Source organism: Periplaneta americana, chromosome 7, assembly GCF_040183065.1.
Source record: "Periplaneta americana isolate PAMFEO1 chromosome 7, P.americana_PAMFEO1_priV1, whole genome shotgun sequence".
In the NCBI taxonomy this organism is placed as follows: Eukaryota; Metazoa; Arthropoda; class Insecta; order Blattodea; family Blattidae; genus Periplaneta; species Periplaneta americana.
Window position 1 is genome coordinate 179030355 of NC_091123.1, and position 22052 is coordinate 179052406.

The following is a 22052-nucleotide window of genomic DNA, read 5'->3' on the forward strand; positions in this document are numbered from 1 at the left end:
AATGTGTACAGAATATTTAAATACCTGTTGAGCACAAAGCTCGATCAAAGTAACTTTGTCCTACAGGTACTCACTCTTGTTCATGTATACAGTTCACAGCATTCCAGAGACTAATCTTGTTTTTAAATCCGAATTTAAATGTAGTTCTAATTGGGCTAAGAATTGCATTTTGAAATAGTAAAATTAAAATAAACTCAAAGCTACACTACATATTAGAAATCGAGAAAAACAAATCCATAAACTTCCTAGATATCACAATAACAAACGTAGATAACAAACACACCTTCAAAATCTACAGAAAACCACCACCACTACCACCACCACCACCACCACCACCACCACCAACAATAACACATCCAATCATTCAACACAACACAAACAAGCTGCATTCCGAACAATGGTACACAGACTACTCAACATACCAACGAGCCAGTAAGACTACACTACACTTACTGGCTTTTAAGGAACCCGCCCTCACATAAGCCCGCCACTGGTCCCTATCCTGAGCAAGATTAATCCATTCTCTATCATCATATCCTACCTCCCTCAAATCCATTTTAACATTATCTTCCCATCTACGTCTCGGCCTCCCCAAAGGTCTTTTTCCCTCCGGCCTCCCAACTAACACTCTATATGCATTTCTGGATTCGCCCATACGTGCTACATGCCCTGCCCATCTCAAACGTCTGGATTTAATGTTCCTAATTATGTCAGGTGAACAATACAATGCGTGCAGTTCTGCGTTGTGTAACTTTCTTCATTCTCCTGTAACTTCATCCCTCTTAGTCCCAAATATTTTCCTAAGAACCTTATTCTCAAACACTCTTAATCTCTGCTCCTTTCTCAAAGTGATAGTCCAAGTTTCACAACCATACAGAACAACCGGTAATATAACTGTTTTATAAATTCTAACTTTCAGGTTTTTGGACAGCAGACTGGATGATAAAAGCTTCTCAACCGAATAATAACAGGCATTTCCCATAATTATTCTGTGTTTAATTTCCTCCCGAGTGTCATTTATATTTGTTACTGTTGCTCCAAGATATTTGAATTTTTCCACCTCTTCGAAGGATAAATCTCTAATTTTTATAGTTCCATTTCGTACAATATTCTGGTCACGAGACATAATCATATACTTAGTCTTTTCGGGATTTACTTCCAACCATATCGCTTTACTTGCTTCAAGTAGAATTTCCGCGTTTTCCCTAATCGTTTGTGGATTTTCTCCTAACATATTCACGTCATCCGCATAGACAAGAAGCTGATGTAACCCGTTCAATTCCAAACCCTGTCTGTTATCCTGAACTTTCCTAATGGCATATTCTAGAGCGAAATTAAAAAGTAAAGGTGACAGTGAATCTCCCTGCTTTAGCCAGCAAGACTACAAGGAAGAAATAAATACCATCGCATACATAGCACAAGAAAATGGATACAACCCCAACATAATAAAAATGACAAAACATAATTAAAAGAAACATAGAAACACAACACAAATACAAAAACACAAAAAAATACATCACAATAATATACTTACTTACTTACAAATGGCTTTTAAGGAACCCGAAGGTTCAATGCCGCCCTCACATAAGCCCGCCAGCGGTCCCTATCCTGTGCAAGATTAATCCAGTCTCTATCATCATACCCCACCTCCCTCAAATCCATTTTAATATTATCCTCCCATCTACGTCTCGGCCTCCCTAAAGGTCTTTTTCCCTCCGGTCTCCCAACTAACACTCTATATGCATTTCTGGATTCGGCCATATGTGCTACATGCCCTGCCCAACTCAAACGTCTGGATTTAATGTTCCTAATTATGTCAGGTGAAGAATACAATGCGTGCAGTTCTGCGTTGTGTAACTTTCTCCATTCTTCTGTAACTTCATCCCGCTTAGCCCCAAATATTTTCCTTAGCACCTTATTCTCAAACACCCTGAACCTATGTTCCTCTCTCAGAGTGAGAGTCCAAGTTTCACAACCATACAGAACAACCGGTAATATAACTGTTTTATAAATTCTAACTTTCAGATTTTTCGACAGCAGACTGGATGATAAAAGCTTCTCGACCGAATAATAACACGCATTTCCCATATTTATTCTGCGTTTAATTTCCTCCCGAGTGTCATTTATATTTGTTACTGTTGCTCCAAGATATTTGAATTTTTCCACCTCTTCGAAGGATAAATGTCCAATTTTTATATTTCCATTTCGTACAATATTCTGGTCACGAGACATAATCATATACTTTGTCTTTTCGGGATTTACTTCCAAAATACGAAAAGAAAAAAAGACACACAAGATCACATCTTCATTTAATAAATTAAATTATAAGATCGCATACAGAACACAAAAACACTCTACAAAAACATCTAAACACACAAACAAACAAATATAAAATCACAGGTGTATACAAACTCACAAGCAATAGCTGCAACAACTTTCACATCGGATAGACAGGCAGATCATTTCAAACACGTTACAAAGAACACATCACAGCCATAACCAAATCACACAACACCTCCACATATGCAGAACACATCACAAACGCAACCACACCTACAGCAACATAGACACAAACATGGAAATTCTACATAGCCAACCGAAAAACCAGAAACTAAAAACACACTAGAACAATACGAAATATAAAACAAATCCTCAACACACAACTGAATTTCAAAACGCACACACTATTTGACTCTACACTACACAACACAAACGCAGCTCCACAGGGGGCGAAGACACAGGAAGACGCAAACCCACGCTGTTCTGAATATGGCTAGTCAACTAAGGTATTTTTAAACCTAGTTCTAGTTCACACGTGAAAGTCATATATATTTATATTGTATTTATATATTGTACTTTATTACTATTACAATATTTTTATTTATTTTAGTACGTTATTTTACGACGCTTTATCAACATCTTAGGTTATTCGCTATTATTTATTCGCTCGTTTTCATACTCTCTCTCGCTATCATAATATTAATACTCGATCACAACGCGATAACACGCTAGAAATTCCACTTCACACATCATCTCTGTATTCCTCATCTTTCACTGTTGCTACCTCTTGTCACTGGAACTGTCTGCCGCCTGAAGTCAAGGGCTGCCGAACATTGAAATCTTTCAAATCCAAGTTAGAAAATTATCTTATGACGAATTGCCAAACTAACTTACTATTATGACAAGTGTTGTATTGCATGTTTCCACGTATTCACATTTTTTTTATGTTCTAGTGATATTTAACTTATTTTATATTTTTGTTTTCATATTTTCCGATAATGGTATATCTCTAATATGATAAGTTGAGCTATATATAAACATAATTTTCCTTACTGTGTATACTTAAAAATATTGTTTTCATTGTATGCTTTGTACTGCACTATTTTATTACTACTATTAGTATTATTATTACTATTAGGCCTGTTATTATTATTTTATTATTTATTATTATTATATCATTATTATTATCATTACTATTCTTATTTATTATTATTATTATTATTATTATTATCAATAATTGTCTTATTTTTTTATACTTTGTAGGCCTCATTTATTTTTGACCTGCTGTTCACATTTTATTATGCTTTTTTCTTTCCTTCTCTATGTTATATATTATGTCTGATTTCTTCTTACTTGTTGTTTACATTTTATTATTATTATCTTATTCAGTTTTGTGTGTACTTTGCAAATTTGTAGTGTTTCTGTAACGCAGTTTTCACTCCTGGTTGAGTGTTAGAGAAGGCCGTATGGCCTTAACTCTGCCAGGTTAAATAAATCATTATTATTATTATTATTATTATTATTATTATTATTATTATTATTATTATTATTATTATTATTCAGCGTCTGAATGAGATGAAGGTGATAATGCCGGTGAAGTGAGTCCGGGGTCCAGCACCGAAAGTTACCCAGCATTTGCTCATGTTGGGTTTAGGAAAAACCCCAGAAAAAACCTCAACCAGATAACTTGCCCCGACCGGGAATCGAACCCGGGTTTCGCGGCCAGACGCGCTAACAGGTGTGGACTATTACAATCTTAGGTTAAGAATAGGCTATATTGTACTTTATTACAATTACAATTTTGGTCTAACTTTTATTCTTTAGCTTGAAACTTGTATTTCATTTACCAAATTCGAGTAAAATATGAAGGTTCAAAGCTGCTGTAATAATATTTCATGTACAGGATATTAATTCATCATGTGGACAGAAATTAATATTGCTTCTACCAAAACTATCAGAGAAAAGAGAAGCCCTCTCACAGACAAGTCAAGAGTTAGGAACTATTATTAAACCTGACAGTGAAGTTCTTACATTGTCCTCACTCTGGATGTAATGGAATTACAGTAATTTGAAGAACATTTTTCTAAGTCTTGTTGCATAATTACATTTCCGAATGTTATTTAATAGAACAATGAAAGTTTCTCTTGTTAACGTGCTGCTACTGGGATTATGCGTCAAGTGTTGTCATGGCAACTCTAGCCTTCATTCCTCCACCCAGTTAGACAAACAGATAGTCTGTTCTACATCATGAACACTGCGTGTTAATACAACTCATAACAAATTATTGTAAAGTTTACCTATATTGGGATAAAATAGAGTGATATAAAAGCCATACCGTTGATCATACGTGTGACGTTATGATGACAATTTCACTGCTTATTCAATAAATAAATCAAGAGAAAAATGAGAATAACACAATATTCTTATTTTATTTACTTTAGAAACTTTCAACTTATGTCACATCTATATATATAATTAATAATAATAATAATTAATAATAACAATAATTTATTTATTTAATCTGGCAGAGCTAAGGCCAGCAGGCCTTCTCTTCCGCCCAGCCAGACTCTAATTATAATTAAATACATTTGCTTACATAGTTATTACATTAATATCTAGATCATAAAACAACATGAAAGAAATAATGAAAATTGGATAACTAATGTTAGTGTGACAATAATAAACATTGGTAAGAAATAGTTATAATAATAATAATAATAATAATAATAATAATAATAATAATAATAGTAGTAATAATAATAATAATAATAATAATAATAATAATAATGAGATAATTTAGATATTTATCTGTGATATATATATATATATATATATATATATATATATATATATAACAAACATTGAGAAACTTGAAACAGCTATTATTATTAACAAGAATTGTTAGAAAAATATCTCGTTAGCCTATTCTTAAATTGGTTTGATGTCTGACAGTCCCTGACATTACTCGGTAGGGAATTCCAAAGCCGAGGAACAGCCACAGCGAAAGAAGATGAATATGAGGATGTTCGGTGGGAGGGAATGGATATTATTGAGGAGTGTTGTGATCGTGTGTCTAGGTTATGATGGGTGGATAAATTTTGAAAACGAGACGCAAGATAGACAGGAGTGGAGAAATGCAATATGTGAAAGAGAAGGGAAAGACAGTGGATTTTCCTACCATCTTCTAGACGGAGCCAGGACAACATTTCGAGGGATGGTGTTACGTGATCAGCCCGGCGAATATTGCAGACGAAACGGATGCACATATTATGAACACGTTGTAGTCTCTGCGCCGAAGTAACGCTTAGGTCAGTAAGCAGAATATCACAGTAATCGAAGTGGGGCATCACGAGTGTTTGCACTAACATTTTTTTCATGGAAAAGGGTAGAAAATTCTTCAATCGTTTAAACGAGTGGATTAATGAGAATACTTTTTTTGCAGGTTTCTGCAACTTGAATGTTCAATTTAAACTTTTATCCATATAAATACCTAGATTCTTTACTGATTCACTGAACGCAATTTCGGTGCCGTGTATATATATATAATTTGAACAGGTAATGAAAATTACGGGAAAACGGCTGAACGGATTTTAATAAATTACCCCTCATTTTGAAGCTTGGAACCCAAAGTTTTTCAGCAAAATAGTAGTTTTCAGTGAAATCTCAATTTTCCTATATGATTTTCCTATTTTCCAAAATCCATCTTTCGTCAGTTTTGAGAAATAATTAACTGCATTTCAGAATAAAACAAAACACACACTACAATAAACAATAGACTATTACACGAAGGCCATGACCTACAGGATTAATGACATACTTAAGAGTTCAGATGGGTCAGATTCTTTCACATCTTAATGCCAATATGTGGATCTTCATTTGTGTAATTTTTTGATAACGTATAAAAATAATTTACAAGTCTGATTCTCTGGTCTGTAGTTTTCCGAGTACAGCTGTGTATTCGATATTAAGAACTACAAAACTTAAGAATGTTTGTTTACATTATTACCATTAAAGATGAAATATTATTATAGTTAATGCAACATATAATGGTATACTGATGATATGAAAGTGAAATCTTTTGGGACCTTAAGTAAGTAGACGCAGAGAAAGAATATTTTATATTAGATCTTCATTTCTATAATATACTGAGTAACGGCTATATATATATATATATATATATATATATATATATATATATATGGCTATATATATGTACTGAAAACTATAAAACTTACGTAACAGTGTGGTCGATCGACGGATGCTGAGTCAACATTTGTTAAGACTATAATTTGGAATGCATATACCATCGACATCAACGTGAAATTTCGATTTTATGCACGAGAACGTATAATCTCATAAACTTCTTTCCATCTGACTGTTGATAATTATTTGAAGAGAAGTAATATAATGATAACGAGATACTAAGGTTATTGTTATGAACTTTAACACTACTTGTAGGATGTGTGGAAATCAAACCACAGTATAGAGTACATAATTATCTCTAAACTGTGGTCAAACAGTGGTTTTCTTCCTGCTCACAAGGAAGTACCGTTAATGCTATTGTTTAAAACTTCTGTCGTACGTAATTTTGACGTATAATGGATAAACAATTGATCCTCACTACTTTTCCCGCCAAGAGAGCACCTCCTTCTTCTGGCTATGCCTCCGTCTTTCAGTTGCTGACTATAGTAGTCGTGACAGCAGGTTGCAACTTACACGCTTGGCCAACTTATTATGAGATATAATTATTTGGAAGTGTACGTCAGATTTACGTATCAATAGTATTAATAGAAAATTTTCTGTTAGTGGAGTTTATTTATTCCCTTAAGTGTGTTTTATCTAACAAAGTAACACTGGATGAAAACTTACGTGGTGATCGACACTACTCTGCAGATGATAGATGAAAGTTCAGATGATGATGCTGATGTTGACGCTGAAGGCAATGTAGAGATTGAATATGAAACTTGTGATAATGACAAGGATTTAAGATACAGTAGGAGAGATTGAGAATCACGTAGAAAGCAAGCGGATGGAGAAAGAAGGTAAAAACAAGAAAACAGGAAGAAAAGAGAAGAGAAGAGAAGAGAAGAGAAGAGAAGAGAAGAGAAGAGAAGAGAAGAGAAGAGAAGAGAAGAGAGGGCATGACGGCATGAGGGCACCAGGGCACGAGGGCACCAGGGCACCAGGGCACGAGGGCATGAGGGCACGAGGGCATGAGTGCATGAGGGCACGAGGGCACCAGGGCACGAGGGCACGGGAGCACCAGGGCACGAGGGCACGAGAGTACGAAGGCAAGAGGGCACGAGGGGAGAGGGGTGAGGAGAGGGGAGAGGAGAGGGGAAAGGGGAGAGGGGAAAGGGGAAAGGGGAGAGGGGAGAGAATATATTTTCATAACTCTAACCTACAATCCACAATAACCTAAAATAGCTATTGCTTCACTCCCACATGTAAAACCGACTGATCGTTCTGACATTGTTACTTGCGTTTTCGCACTGGAACTCAAGAACTGAAGATGTATAGGTTAAATAAAAAGTATTTAGCATGAAGAAAACCATTCAAAGGTTTAGGCCTATGTTTCATTATTATGGAAGCAAATAACTTTATAAATGTCTGGTATTCTTCATTGGAAATAAATTTGAAAAAAAAAAATAATATGAACGTCTAATGAACTTAGTTAGCAGCATTTGCTGCACAAGCCACTAGTTTCGATATATTTTCCTCCTACATATATAAGTTCGTATTTATAATTTCTGTGTAGAAGAAATTCTGATCGTGATGTTATAACAAAGGGGGCGGATTCATATGCACTAAAAATAACAAAATGTGCACTCTTAAAATTGAAAAAAAAAAAATAATAATAATAATAAAATGCTATTATTGATGATTTTTCTGTTATACATAAGAATAAGAGATGAGCTATAGTCAGTCACGAAAGTATCAATAGTACTATCGACTATTGTTCCTACTATCGATATAGTGACCATTGCTCCAAGGAAAGTCTAAGTTTCTCATTAAAATAAGCATTTCCACTTTGTTGGGATGCAGACGGTTTCGCCTTCCATTGAGTAAGTTTTTATTTTGGATAACAGTATTTCTGAGAAAACTGAAGATCCCAGTGAACACAGTTACTTTCTGACCAAATTACTTAGTTGTGGGTGAACAGTGTATGATGAAAGTAACAGATAAGTGGAAACAAAGTACAGGATTTGCTTAGTTAAATATGAAAAATAATGAGTGCATGTCTGAAATTTGCGATGTAGTTAAAGAGGGATTTAATATAAAAATTGTACTTGATAGTAAGGTTGAGTTTATAAATTATATTTAAGGATAATTATCTTCCATAATAATGGAGGTCATGAAAACTGGTTCCAGCCAATCAGAAACAGACAATCCAACGTCTCAACTCTCATTATAAAGTACTGTCCGGGCATCTTATCTAGACAGCTGGGTTCCCTAGTGCTCTCTCGCTGCCCCATAGCTATCTGCTAGCTACCTGGCCATCGCTGCAGCAGTTGTACGTACAGTTACAAAAACATTATTCGGTAATTATTTTCGGTGCATTCCATTGGCTATGATAGGTAAAAGTGTATGGATTCACAAAATGACAAATAAATAAATTACATTTTACTTCATCTCTGTACAATACAGAATAACCACAACTCCAATAATTATTACAATTCGTATCTGACCGTAAACTACTGAAGGTATGCGATACATAAAGTCTTTCAAGTAGAAGAGTTATAGGTCTGTTACAGGGGGGTACGCAATGGGGCTTACAGGTGTGACCCCCCCACTTTTAATTTTAAAATAAAATTACATATATTTCATTACATTTGATTGTTTCCATGGATTTTCCTGTTAAGTGTCTTAGCTATCATATAATAGTACATTATGCAACGAGCCTATAATGATAGTAATTAAGAAGCGAGTATGCATGTTTATGAAACGAGCGCAAGCTCGTTTCATAATTTTCATACGAGCTTCTTAATTACCATTATAGGCGAGTTTCATACGACTTTTTATACTCGACCATATTTCTAACTTGAAATTATTCAGATGTATACATATTATTTGTATCTGACAAGATCGGAAGTGACCTTGTTCTAGGTCGTGAATTGTGAGATGTGCGCAGACGCGAAAGTATTGATTTTTTCCGAGGAACAATATTGTCATTGACCTTGTGCAATCCCGTTAAACTTGGTATAACCTTGATTATTGAATTCGACATTGAAAAACGAGATGATAAAATGCATTTATTTGAATATTATTTACAATTAACGCTAATTATTATAGTAACAGAACATAACCTTCTGCGACAGTATTGGATTTCAGCCTTCGTGACTTTTCGCTAATTCTCTTTCGATTGCATATCCGAGAATAATCGATACTTGCGGGTTTATAACGGCACAAAGCTGACTTGTTATTGGCTGAACACCTGTAAGCTGAGTTGTCATTGGCTGAAAACACCTGGACTTTAATGAGTAGGTGTACTTTAATGACATACATTAAAGGACTGCTACCAGGTGTATAATTACTATATTTCGGCATGGTCGAGCATAAAAATAACTATTGACTACTGTATGTATGTGTGTATATATATATATATATATATAATTATTGTTTAAGTGTAATCAGCATTTTTTATCATACAAAATGAAACACACGTTAAAATTTGTTAAAAATTGGATGGCTGTGAAAAAATTACGTTTCAAAGATTTTATAGGGATATTCATTAACATGTTCTATTATAACAGTATAATATTAAGAAATATACCATGAAATAATAATAATAATAATAATAATAATAATAATAATAATAATAATAATAATGAACTATAATAATACATAACTGTAGGCTAAGTACAGCGAACTCTTTGATCACACTGAGTAAGCAAATGTATTTTACCCGTCTCGTAGATCGTCCTCCGCTTTCCTTCGTCGCTACAGCTAGAAGCTACCTCTCTACCCCCCCCCCCCCGCGCGTCTCTCTTTTAACTACCCAGATAAGTTTTGCGGACAGTAGTAGTTGTATCACAGTCTACTATATACAGTCGCGAAGTTCAATATGTAGTAAAAATGCAAACATGGGTAGTTGCCCACCACTAGGATCGCTACTATCGCCTCATCATCGCAGATCTCTCTCCTAGCAGCCGACAAAATATGTTACACTTTCGTTGTCGTGTTCTTTTGGAAAAATTAACACCTTCCTTCCATTAATGAAATATTAAATGCATAAAGTTAATTTATTATTTTAATGAAGTATATTAAATTCCACCGTAAACTCGAAGATACCTGCAAGAAATAAGTTAATATAATTTTTGTTTGTGCAAAACGAACTGAAATTTACTATAATAGCTTCACTCATTCAAGATTATAGAGATAATTAACTATGAATTGAAACCAATAGATATTAATTTGCATTTCTCTTTACAACAATAATAATGGAAATATGAATTAATGGAGTAACTTACGTGTACCGGTACTTGTAGTGTAGGCTTACGTAGTTAACAAAGTGGGATGAGGTTAAGCAATAATAATCACACCAGAATTGGAAATAAAACGTGATCAATAAATTTTATTGTAACAGACTTTTTCTACGTCTCTAATAAAGCAACAAATAAAAAAACAACAAAATTAACAGATATAATTAAAAACATATCCTTTGAAGGAAAAAGTAGGCGTAAGCAATAATAATCCCACCAGAATTGAAAATAAAACGTGATCAATAAATTTGATTAAAACAAACTTAATTTTTCTACGTCTTTAATAAAATAACACATAAAAATAATAACAAAATTAATAGCTACAATTAAAAATATATCCTTTGAAAAAAAAAAGTAGACCTAACCTTTATTTCTCTGGAAATTTAGCAGCCTAAGTGACAGAACTTTAACCGGTATCTAATGTCCTTTCGGTTAGACTGAAACATTTCATTGTGAAATTTAAGCATATAATGTATTCTAACAGTCACAAAGAACTTCAAAATTAAGAGTTTTGTTTCTGCACAGCATTCTTGTGGAAACCCAGGAACCTTTCTGAATCTTTCGGAAATCGGAAAAAGGATAACTCTGGCATCTTTCTCTTACTGTTGCTACAATTTATAGCACTACAAACGTCTCCTCCTTGTCCCATATTATTATTCCAATTATTATATTTTAGCCATTAACATTTTCATTATAACCAATAACGAACATTTCACAAGCATCAATGTGAAATACGCAACGAGCTAGCACTCGATAGAAATACGACACAGTCCAAATTCGACAATGGACAGTCTATTGTTTCTAGTTGCTAAACGCTTGGAGCGCTTTATCACGAGATTTGCAAAAAAACACCTCAAGCTTCGCGACTGTATATAGTAGACTGTGGTTGTATCCTTTCCTACAGTCACTGTATCCTTCCCGGGCCTACTCTGCCATCTATGCGAGATATGTAGAACGCTTTTATTCTACTCATGGTTGCAAAGTGAAGAATCGTGCGAGTCGTTCGTTTACGATTCAAAAGAATACTTTGAGTCATAGACTGGGATGAGTTCTGAACAAACCGTGTATGAATTGTTACAAACGTTTCGTAATATCTGACTGAATCTCTGAAAAAGAATAGTGTTGCCCAGTTACAGTTTGAAACCCTTATAATATAATGAATGATCTTTCCATTTTTCGATACTATCGATAGTCGCCCATCATTTAAATCTGCGTGTACTTCAACCCTCTACTTAAGCAGTAGGCCTACACTTGTAGCACATTTTTACGGTAGTTAGGCATCGTTGATAAAAATAATTCAAAATTTATAATTTTCTTGCAGCTAAGTCATTCTAAAACACATTGCAATCTACACACTGTCGATGTTTCTAAGACTTGTCACTATAATAAAATGAAATATTCTAATTTGTTACACTTGTAAGTAAAAAAAAAAAAACAAAACAAAAAATTGCATTATTGTGCCTATATTATTGTTGACATTCCCGAAATTCGAGTTTAGCGAGTGCAAAGAGCCTATGAACACTTTCAGTCACTTGTGGTCCAATCATATTGCAGCGTTCTAGTGACGAAATCTTATGAACATGCGGAGTAGACAATAAGGTGGCTTCTTGTCTTGAATAACTGTTCTTCTAATCACAACTTTCATCCATCATAACATTCCAGTACTGTAAATTTTACATCTTGATTACACAACTTTTAACACATGCAGAACACATCACAAATGCTAACCACACCCACAGAGACATCAACACAGACATGGAAATACTACACATCCAACCAAAAAGCCAGAAACTCAACACACTAGAACAATATGAAATATACAGACACACGAAAACACACCCCAACGAAATTCTCAACACACAACTCAATTTCAAAACACACACACCTTTGACTCTATACTACTGGGTGTTCATTCCAAAGTGTGTCATGACGTCACTGTTGTGACAGCGATTTGAAGCGAGTTTCAGCTTTTATGTCAGAGAAGTTGCCTATTAATCAAGGCGATCCATCTAAACTTGAGAACGTGTACGGTATAACTTGAACGTCGTAGCAACAGATGGCAGGGTATTTGTTATCATCGGTTGCGTACGGCAACATTCCACAACACAAATCAAATGCTCCGTGTCCATGTTGACCGTCGAAATTAATGTCAACAAATACGTAAGTAATCATCTTAACCCTCTCCACATATCCCGACAGTAAGAAAGAAAACTCACCTCAGTACGTGTTTCGAAACAGTTCACATTCCTGCCACTACCGATGTTACCGTACGCATCGGTAAGTACTCTTCCGAATGAACGCCGTATTTGCTAGGCAACTTCTCTGGCACATACGTAATACGCCTCTGCGGAAGTGTAGGAAGATTGAATTCTCTAGGATCATCGACTAGCCACATGACGGCATACAGCGAGCCATGACACACTTTGAACTGAACACGCAGTATACCACACGAACGCACCCTGACAGGAAACAGAACCTCGCCAAGACCAACAACGACCAGTTCTGAAGATGACCCATAAATAGGTCGAAACATGTAAACGAGGTACGTTGAAGTTTAACACAGGAAAGTCTTATCATACATATTCCCAAATTGTAAATTTGCACAAAGTCAGCAATGCATATGGGAGGTGGGAGATGCATATTTAATTAGTTCCACATTGATGTAATCAGTACCAGGTGCCTTTTTATTATGGAAATGATTGATAGAAGTTGTTAATTCTTCTACGGTTATTGGATCTATGTGTTCATCTATTATTATTTCTTCTTCATTTTCCTCTAAAGATTTTTCTCTTCATAATTCTTGATAGTAGTCTATCCATTTTTCTTCTGAAAAACAAATTTTTCACAAAAAAAAGCCGCCATAAATAAGGATTCGAATAGATCGACCTGCTAATCAATTCATAAAGAATAATCATTAAAACCAATTGTGCGACAATTTGAATGGAAAAAGAAAACATTAAGATAAATGATACAAAAACATAGGAAATCATTTACAATAAAAGTTTGTTGGGTACAAATGATTACTAATTATAGCTAAGGATGATTTTAACACATGAGATCCTATGGCATTAATCGTTGCATCAGAAATTTATAATTGTTTAAGTTGATTTAAAGTTTCTCGTGGGATCGTGCCACGGGCACCGAACATGAGCCCAAAAACTGTCCAATGTGTGATGTGGTATTGTGCTCCGAGACGCTGACAACAAGGCTCATATATGACTTGTTTTTCACGACACACCTCTTGTGGCTGTTGCTCATGCATCTCAAAACGGATTGTGGGATCAAGAATGACACCCTTATCCTTCTGCCGATCAATTATGATGATATCAGCCCGTCTAGTAGAGCCATCAGAAGAGACGCAACCAACCTCCTCATAAACCTCATAGGAAGCATTCTGACGGATTGAAGATGCGATGAGAGAACGAACCGTATTATGTCTGTTGATTCGGAGCAATTCTCCATGATGGCAGAAACCCAAGACGTGAGGAAGCGTTTCTTGCTTGTCGCATATTCTGCAACGGGTTGAGTCAAGAGTTCTACCAGGGAGAGTACGTACAGGTATTGTATTACAGTTCATCTTAATGGCTTGCGTCCACTGACTTCTCGAAAGTCCCTTTTTGGTTGAGATCCACGAATTACCTTTCTTCCAGTGAGAATAGAAAACAACTATTTAATTTAAGTGTATCTCTTGTTTCATTATTTAAATATTTCATAATTTTGTATGCTTCATCTTCTTTCCATGCACATCGTGCTTAATGTCACTTATACAGGGACATCATTTTATTTTTACATAAATTTTTATTGTACCTGAGTTTTTGAATGTATTTCACTCCCACCCCTTCTACTAACGAAGTTACAACTGTCCTCCACACAGAACCAAGGCCGCAATACTGAGTTAGTATAGTACGTTTCAGAAACATGTTCGCGTTTTCCAGTGACGAAAACTTCCAATATTGAATCATATTTTCGCACAGGTGCTGTCGTTCGTTTGCCTACGTCGCATCCTGATTTCCCCCACCTGTTTCTGCTCGCTACACTGTAAAGACTAGTGGCTGGGCTTTCTTTGCTCTTTTCTGAAAACATTAATTTCTGTTAGGAATTAATTGGACGTCTACGTAATATTATGCAACTGTTTAAAATAACTTAAATAAAAGGGCCTCGTTAAGTAATTAACTATCACGTGATCCCCCCCTTTCTTCGATCCTGCGACATAACCACTTGGACGGACAGTAGATAGCATGTCTGAGTAATTTTATCTGTGCGGGTCGGGCAGAAATGAAGACTGAATTTACAATACGCAAGGTACTCTTTTATAGATTAGGTACAGAATTATTTCAACATGAGTTACTAAGTATGAAGGACGAAACTGGTAATTCGAATTAGATGCAATAGTCTATAGTGCGATAATAGGCACAAAAGATCTGAAGCCTGTATCGAAATGAACGGCCACCATTTTCAAAAATGTGTTTAAATATCCATATTATGATTATTTTTCAATTTAACTTCATTCTCTATATTGTACGATAATGTGCTGTAGACAGTATAATATACACTGCATAATGAATACGTCCGAATGGATAGCTCAGTTCGTGAGTAAAAGCACTCATTGTTAATACTGTACTGTATTTTGATTAAACAAAAACCTAATGAAAATTATCAAACTCAAAATCGCGATATTTCCTAGTTTACGTAAATGGATGAACTACTTTTCTTCCCTCCTATACCTAGTAAAGTGATTAGTTTGTATTTTACGCCAGTACCATTGAACTCCAGTCTTGGAAGGGGGTAGCAAACTGTGTTTTCGGTTCTCAATCGTTAATCCAAAGGTATAGCAAGGTTAATATTAAAAATGTTAGTAAAAATAAAATGATGTCCCTGTATATTTATCCCATATTGTTCTTTTAGTTTTTCTAACTTCTCTACGGACTATTGTACAGAGTGATTTGTATAGAACTGACACATTTCTTTAATTATTCCGTTGGAAATTCATTCAAAGACCCAATTTTAGCACGAAATTAAGCAGAATGTTCTGGAGTTTCGATTCCTTGTCACTAGATGCACAGATGTTTATGTTTTATTCCTATTGTTGGCAGCACTGACCCAATTTTAACGCCAAATTAAGCAGAATGTTCTGGAGTTTCGATTCCTTGTCACTAGATGCGCAGATGTTTATGTTTTATTCCTATCGTTGGCAGCACTATATGCGCAGATGTTTATGTTTTATTCCTATTGTTGGCAGCTGTTTTCGATATTTTGTGTCAACGTGAAAATGCAATACACATTAAATCAACGACTCTTCCTTGTGAAGCAATACTGGATTACGAATTCAATTACAGCTACTCAAAGGGCACACCAGAGAGAATTTGGTGTTCCACATGTCATTCATGAAGCACCTATGCACCCGGTTAAAATCGGAGTTTGGTGCGCAATATCCGCACAGAGAATAGTGGGGCCAATTTTTTTTTTTAACCAGACTGTGAACACTGCAGAGTACCGAATGATTTCCATGGAATTTGTTGAGCAACTGGACAATGTAGAGCTGAGTCAAGGATATTTTCAGCAAGATGGCGCTACATGCCATACATCAAATGAATCTATGGAACTAATTGCAAGTTTCTTTGACGACCGAATAATTTCCAGGAACCTGTGGCCACCGAGATCTCCGGATTTGACAACGCCGGACTTCTTTCTATGGGGTTACTTAAAAGACAGGGTTTACGCCACACGTCCCCAGACATTGGACGATCTGAAGCACAACATCACACAAGAGATTCAAGCTATTGACAACAGAGTCCTCCAACGAGTGGCCAGTAACATGGAACGACGTGTTGAGTTGTGCCTTATGCAGGATGGAGGACATTTTCAGCATTTGCTATGGAAGTAAATAATCTCCCAAAATTCCTCTACATTTTAGGTATAATAAGTTGTCGCTAGCACAATTCGTTTTGAAACAATTAATGAAAGAAATGTGTCAGTTCTATATAAATCACTCTGTACTTTTTCTTTTATATTCAATGAATGATTCATTTGTTTTCTTATTAAGAAAATTTAAATATGCCGTACTGGTGGACAGACTGTACGTACATTTAAGACTTTTAGAAATGTAATTCTAAATTAAATAAAACAAAAGCAGTCTTGCTGAACCGTCCATACCGCACCTGTGGTGCTTCCTGAGCTTCTCGTGCGGGGAGTCGTGCTTGCCGCTGGACTCCGACTCCACGCCGCTGTCCGACATCGCCCGGGAAGAGGCCGCTCCGGTTGCCGGATTCCTGGGCGAGCCCGGAGGAGTCTCTCGCTGCGCCCCGCCGGACGACGAGGACGAGGAGGGCTGAGGTGAGGGAGGCGCCACGTTGCCAGGCTGAATGCCGAGCATGCAGTATGGGTCGCTGAACCCTGAAACAATTCGGTGGACCCGAGTCAGTGCTGTGTGCCTCCCTACAGAATAATACATTAATGACATTGTCACTTCCGCTTTGAGCACTAACGACAATGGTAGGAGCAAATCCTTCAGGCAAGAGCGGACTTCCTTGTAGACGTCAACTATACGAAGTGCATCAGAAGGAGGGAAGCATCCCGCAAAGTGACATGCTACTAATCGCTTTTTATATTAAACTCTCAACAAGTTACCCACTTTCAGCGTATTCCGAATCTCACCGGACCGGTGGACAACAATGACGTCACGCTGCAGCGAAATAGGAACAAAACTGCTGGAAGGATCGATGGCTGTCATGGCGGCTGTATAAGTTGTTGTCTGTGCTAGCAAAATTTTGCGAAATTTCCGTACTGTCATCTCGTTCAAAGAAAAGAGAGCATAAACAATTTATTTCTTGAACCAGTAGTAATAACTGGTCCGTTGACATGTTCGCTCATAAGCCATTAACATATTGTTTTTACGTTGTGCTCATTACAAACAATACAGCAGAACACACCGCCATGACACAACAGTGCACGATGTCATTCGTCTGCCAATTCCCGCCCTATACAAGAACCAATCAGATTCACTGATGGTGGCTGATTGAGACTGCCAACACTTCTGCAAGCTGATGGCACCGGTGCGACACCGGTGGAGCATCAATGACGTCATCGGTGAAATTCGGAACACCGTGATGCCATCAGATTGCTCAGCGCTGAGATTCGGAATACGCCCACTGAGACTGTAAATTTCCTAACCAGAAAGAAAGATATGAAGAGTTCGCGGGAAAAACGATGAATGTCACATTTCTGTTAAGGATTAGATAATGATCTAATTGAGTCTATAACTGCAAGATGCAGTGCTGTTTCTATAGAAAATAAAGGAAAGGATTACTGTATTCGTGGTGATAATTCTCCTTTTTACCATTTTTCATAAGAACAACATTAAATTTCGCAGTGATCCATTGAATTAGATCATGACATCAACGTTAAGAAAACTGTGACATCCATCGTTTTTCCCGCGAACTCATGATGTAAATATTATATTAGCATACTCATAGAATTATGGTCATTTAGTTCAATTATTGGTAGAGCAATATTGACAATGGACAGAAATATCCTGGGATGATGGCTGAAAACGATGAAAGGGAACACTTACGTGATTTTTAAAACTTCTACAATACCTTGTCCCATAATTCTGGAACCAGAGGAGTTACTCTTATTACATTTCCTGCTGTCATAGGTAAATGACGCAATTGACAAGCAAACATTCTGATGGAGCCAGTTAAAAAAGTTAAAATTTTTTCTTTCACCATGTTAATAATGTCAAAAGAAGTGCTTTTACAAATTTTGGCCACTCGACCGCAATTACGAGGGCTGTAAAAAAATAAGTTCGCCAGGGGCTGTTAACAGAAAGAAAACACAATTTCATTGGAAAAATTTATTGAAACAGACACAGAAATAGTTGAGTTATTCTTCAACATATTCCCTACCGAAATTGAGACATTTGTCATATCATGGGATCGACAGAGAGGTGTAAATGGCTGTCAAACGTTGGTTCCGATCCCAGGCGGCTGACTTGTACGACACAAGGATTCAAAAACTGATCCCACGGTATGACAATATCTCAACTCCAGTGAGGGATATGTTGACAAATAGCGCAAAAATTGCTGTATTTGTTCCAATAAACCTTTCCATGAAATTGTGGTTTTTTCTGTAAACGGCCCCAGGGAAAATCACTTTCTGGACGGCCTCGTAATTGCGGTCGAGTGACCAAAATTTGTATAAGCACTTCTTTTGGCTTTATTAATATGGTGGAAGAAAAAATTTCAACTTTTTTATCTGCCCCCATCTCAATGTTTGCTTGTGAGTAAGGTGCAGCGAATACAAGTTATTTTGTTGGTGTTGACTTTCAAAATTTTTTTTTTTTTAATATTGAAAATGTTTTATTTTTCTATAATTCATGAAAAAATATATATTAAAAAATAAACTAGCAGAATTTCTTACAAAATAAACGCATTGAAACATACAGCTACCTCATAAATAGTGCAGTAAAAATTTCACCCAGATTGATTAATATTTGGCATAAAAAAAGTTGGTGTTGAATGAAGAAAGCTAAACTTACGAAAAAATGGATTTGAAAGTAAAATTAATATTTATGAAAAAGAGTTCTTTGATGAAAAAATAATATTTACAGCTCTTTAAATACCACGCTTCCTTAGAGCCTTTTTTTTAAATAAATATATTTATAATAAGAATTGAACTAAATCTATTTGGGGCATGAAAATATACATTGTAATGAAGAAAAATAGCTTTTTTTTTTTTTTTTGGAAAATTTTAATGACTTTCAGTGAAGTCTCCCCTTAAGATAACACAAAGATCAAAATATGATTAAGCGAGATTAGAATGTCATGAGAAATTTAAAGGTTTGGAGGAAATCTATTTCATTGTCGCTTTATTCATAAAAAATATCTCACAATTTGCCAGTCAAAAATCCTTGTTCATATTTGTAAAAACTTATAAAGTAACCGAGGTATACTGCTGAATTTTTCTTCATCATATATAACAATAGACCTAGATAAGCTTCTGCAAGACAGAGAACTTTCCCGCAGAAACGCGAATCGAAATAAAGAAGACTTCAATTCCAGAAATCCACGAATGGACGAGCCCTTCTCGTATATGTTGTCGTTATGTGACGTACCGCTGACAAAGGGATGTGGGAACCCTCACGGAAACGTGTCAACTCGGAACGAGGACCCCACAACTTCAATTCCATCTGAGGATGATTGCACCGCCTCGAGGACCCTCATGGTCCGCTGGTACCTGCGTGTGAATAGTGTGGGTCGCATCTCACCGTCAGTTGTGCTTAAATCCATCAGCCCGAGGTCTCGCTTGTGTAATACTGATCAGAACTGATCCAGACATGACAGACATTCAGCCGTTTGCAAATACATACTCGTGAAGATAGATTTAGTCAGACTTAAAGTTTACATACAAACATTTATACTTACTTACTTACAAATGGCTTTTAAGGAACCCGAAGGTTCATTGCCGCCCTCACATAAGCCCGCCATCGGTCCCTATCCTGTGCAAGATTAATCCAGTCTCTATCATCATACCACACCTCCTTCAAATCCATTTTAATATTATCCTCCCATCTACATCTCAGCCTCCCTAAAGGTCTTTTTCCCTCTGGTCTCCCAACTAACACTCTATATGCATTTCTGGATTCGCCCATACGTGCTACATGCCCTACCCATCTCAAACGTCTGGATTTTAAGTTCCTAATTATGTCAGGTGAAGAATACAATGCGTGCAGTTCTGTGTTGTGTAACTTTCTCCATTCTCCTGTAACTTCATCCCGCTTAGCCCCAAATATTTTCCTAAGCACCTTATTCTCAAACACCCTTAACCTATGTTCCTCTCTCAGAGTGAGAGTCCAAGTTTCACAACCATAAAGAACAACCGGTAATATAACTGTTTTATAAATTCTAACTTTCAGATTTTTTGACAGCAGACTGGATGATAAAAGCTTCTCAACCGAATAATAACACGCATTTCCCATATTTATTCTGCGTTTAATTTCCTCCCGAGTGTCATTTATATTTGTTACTGATGCTCCAAGATATTTGAATTTTTCCACCTCTTCGAAGGATAAATCTCCAATTTTTATATTTCCATTTCGTACAATATTCTGGTCACGAGACATAATCATATACTTTGTCTTTTCGGGATTTACTTCCAAACCGATCGCTTTACTTGCTTCAAGTAAAATTTCCGTGTTTTCCCTAATCGTTTGTGTATTTTCTCCTAACAACAAATATTTATACAATTATAATAATTATAGGAAGTATGCCTGGTATCGTATGTGTTTTTAGGATCAGTCGTTCGAATAGGGATATCTTATGCGAAATTTTACCGTTAGATGGCAGGAGCGTACCATGCGGCACAGGGCTATATTATGTCATATGCTTGTTGTTTTCTGTGCGTGTCAAAATTATATTTATATTATTTTGTAGGCTATAACCTAGTATAATTTAATATAATTTAGTATTTTCTTACCTCATAATCTAATTGAATTTACAATAAATAATAGCATCAACTTGTATAATACTAAGCTATTTCCCTTAAGAAATGGTTGGGAAATCTGCAGTATGCAGAATATAGATATGAGTAAATTGAATGTTCATGAACCTAAACGAGAACTTTGAGAACGAAATGCACGGATAAAAAAAGAAGGATGTTTGTCGAAGGTGAATATTGCCTCTTTAACCATACGTACTGTAACTAGGTACCGTACGCAATAAACAGGATATGCAGCCACCAATGTCTTTTTTTGTTATTGGAAAGGAATATCGTGCTTCAATTCTCTTACTTTTTTCTCTAGTTGCATAAAGATCAAATGAAATTTTTAATAGGATGATACAATATGATCGCAGTAGTATCACAGTCTACTATATACAGTCGCGAAGCTCAATATGTAATAAAAATGCAAACATGGATAGTTGCCTACCACTAGGATCGCTACTATCGCCTCATCATCGCAGAGCTCTCTCCTAGCAGACGACAAAATATGTTACACTTTCGTTGTCGTGTTCTTTTGGAAAAATTAACACCTTCCTTCCATTATTGAAATATTAAATGCATCAAGTTAATTTATTTTAATGAAGTATATTAAATTCCACCATAAACTCGAAGATATCTGCAAGAAATAGGTTAATATTATTTTTGTTTGTGCGAAACGAACTGGAATTTACTGTAATCGCTTCACTCATTCAAGATTATAGCGATAATTAACTACGAAACCAATAAATATTAATTTGCATTTCCCTCTACAACAATAATAATGGAAATATGAATTAATGGAGTAACTTACGT

At 35.9% G+C, this 22052-nt stretch overlaps 1 protein-coding gene across 2 annotated transcripts in view; it reads right to left on the bottom strand.

The window, feature by feature from the left end:
* unc-13-4A (BAI1 associated protein 3) overlaps positions 1-22052 on the bottom strand; it is a 758033-nt gene that overhangs the window by 135000 nt on the left and 600981 nt on the right. For both annotated transcript variants that reach the window (XM_069831997.1, XM_069831998.1), the window contains exon 5: positions 16922-17156. In XM_069831997.1, coding sequence (XP_069688098.1) covers positions 16922-17156 — 235 coding nt within the window. The remainder of the gene's footprint in view (positions 1-16921; positions 17157-22052) is intronic.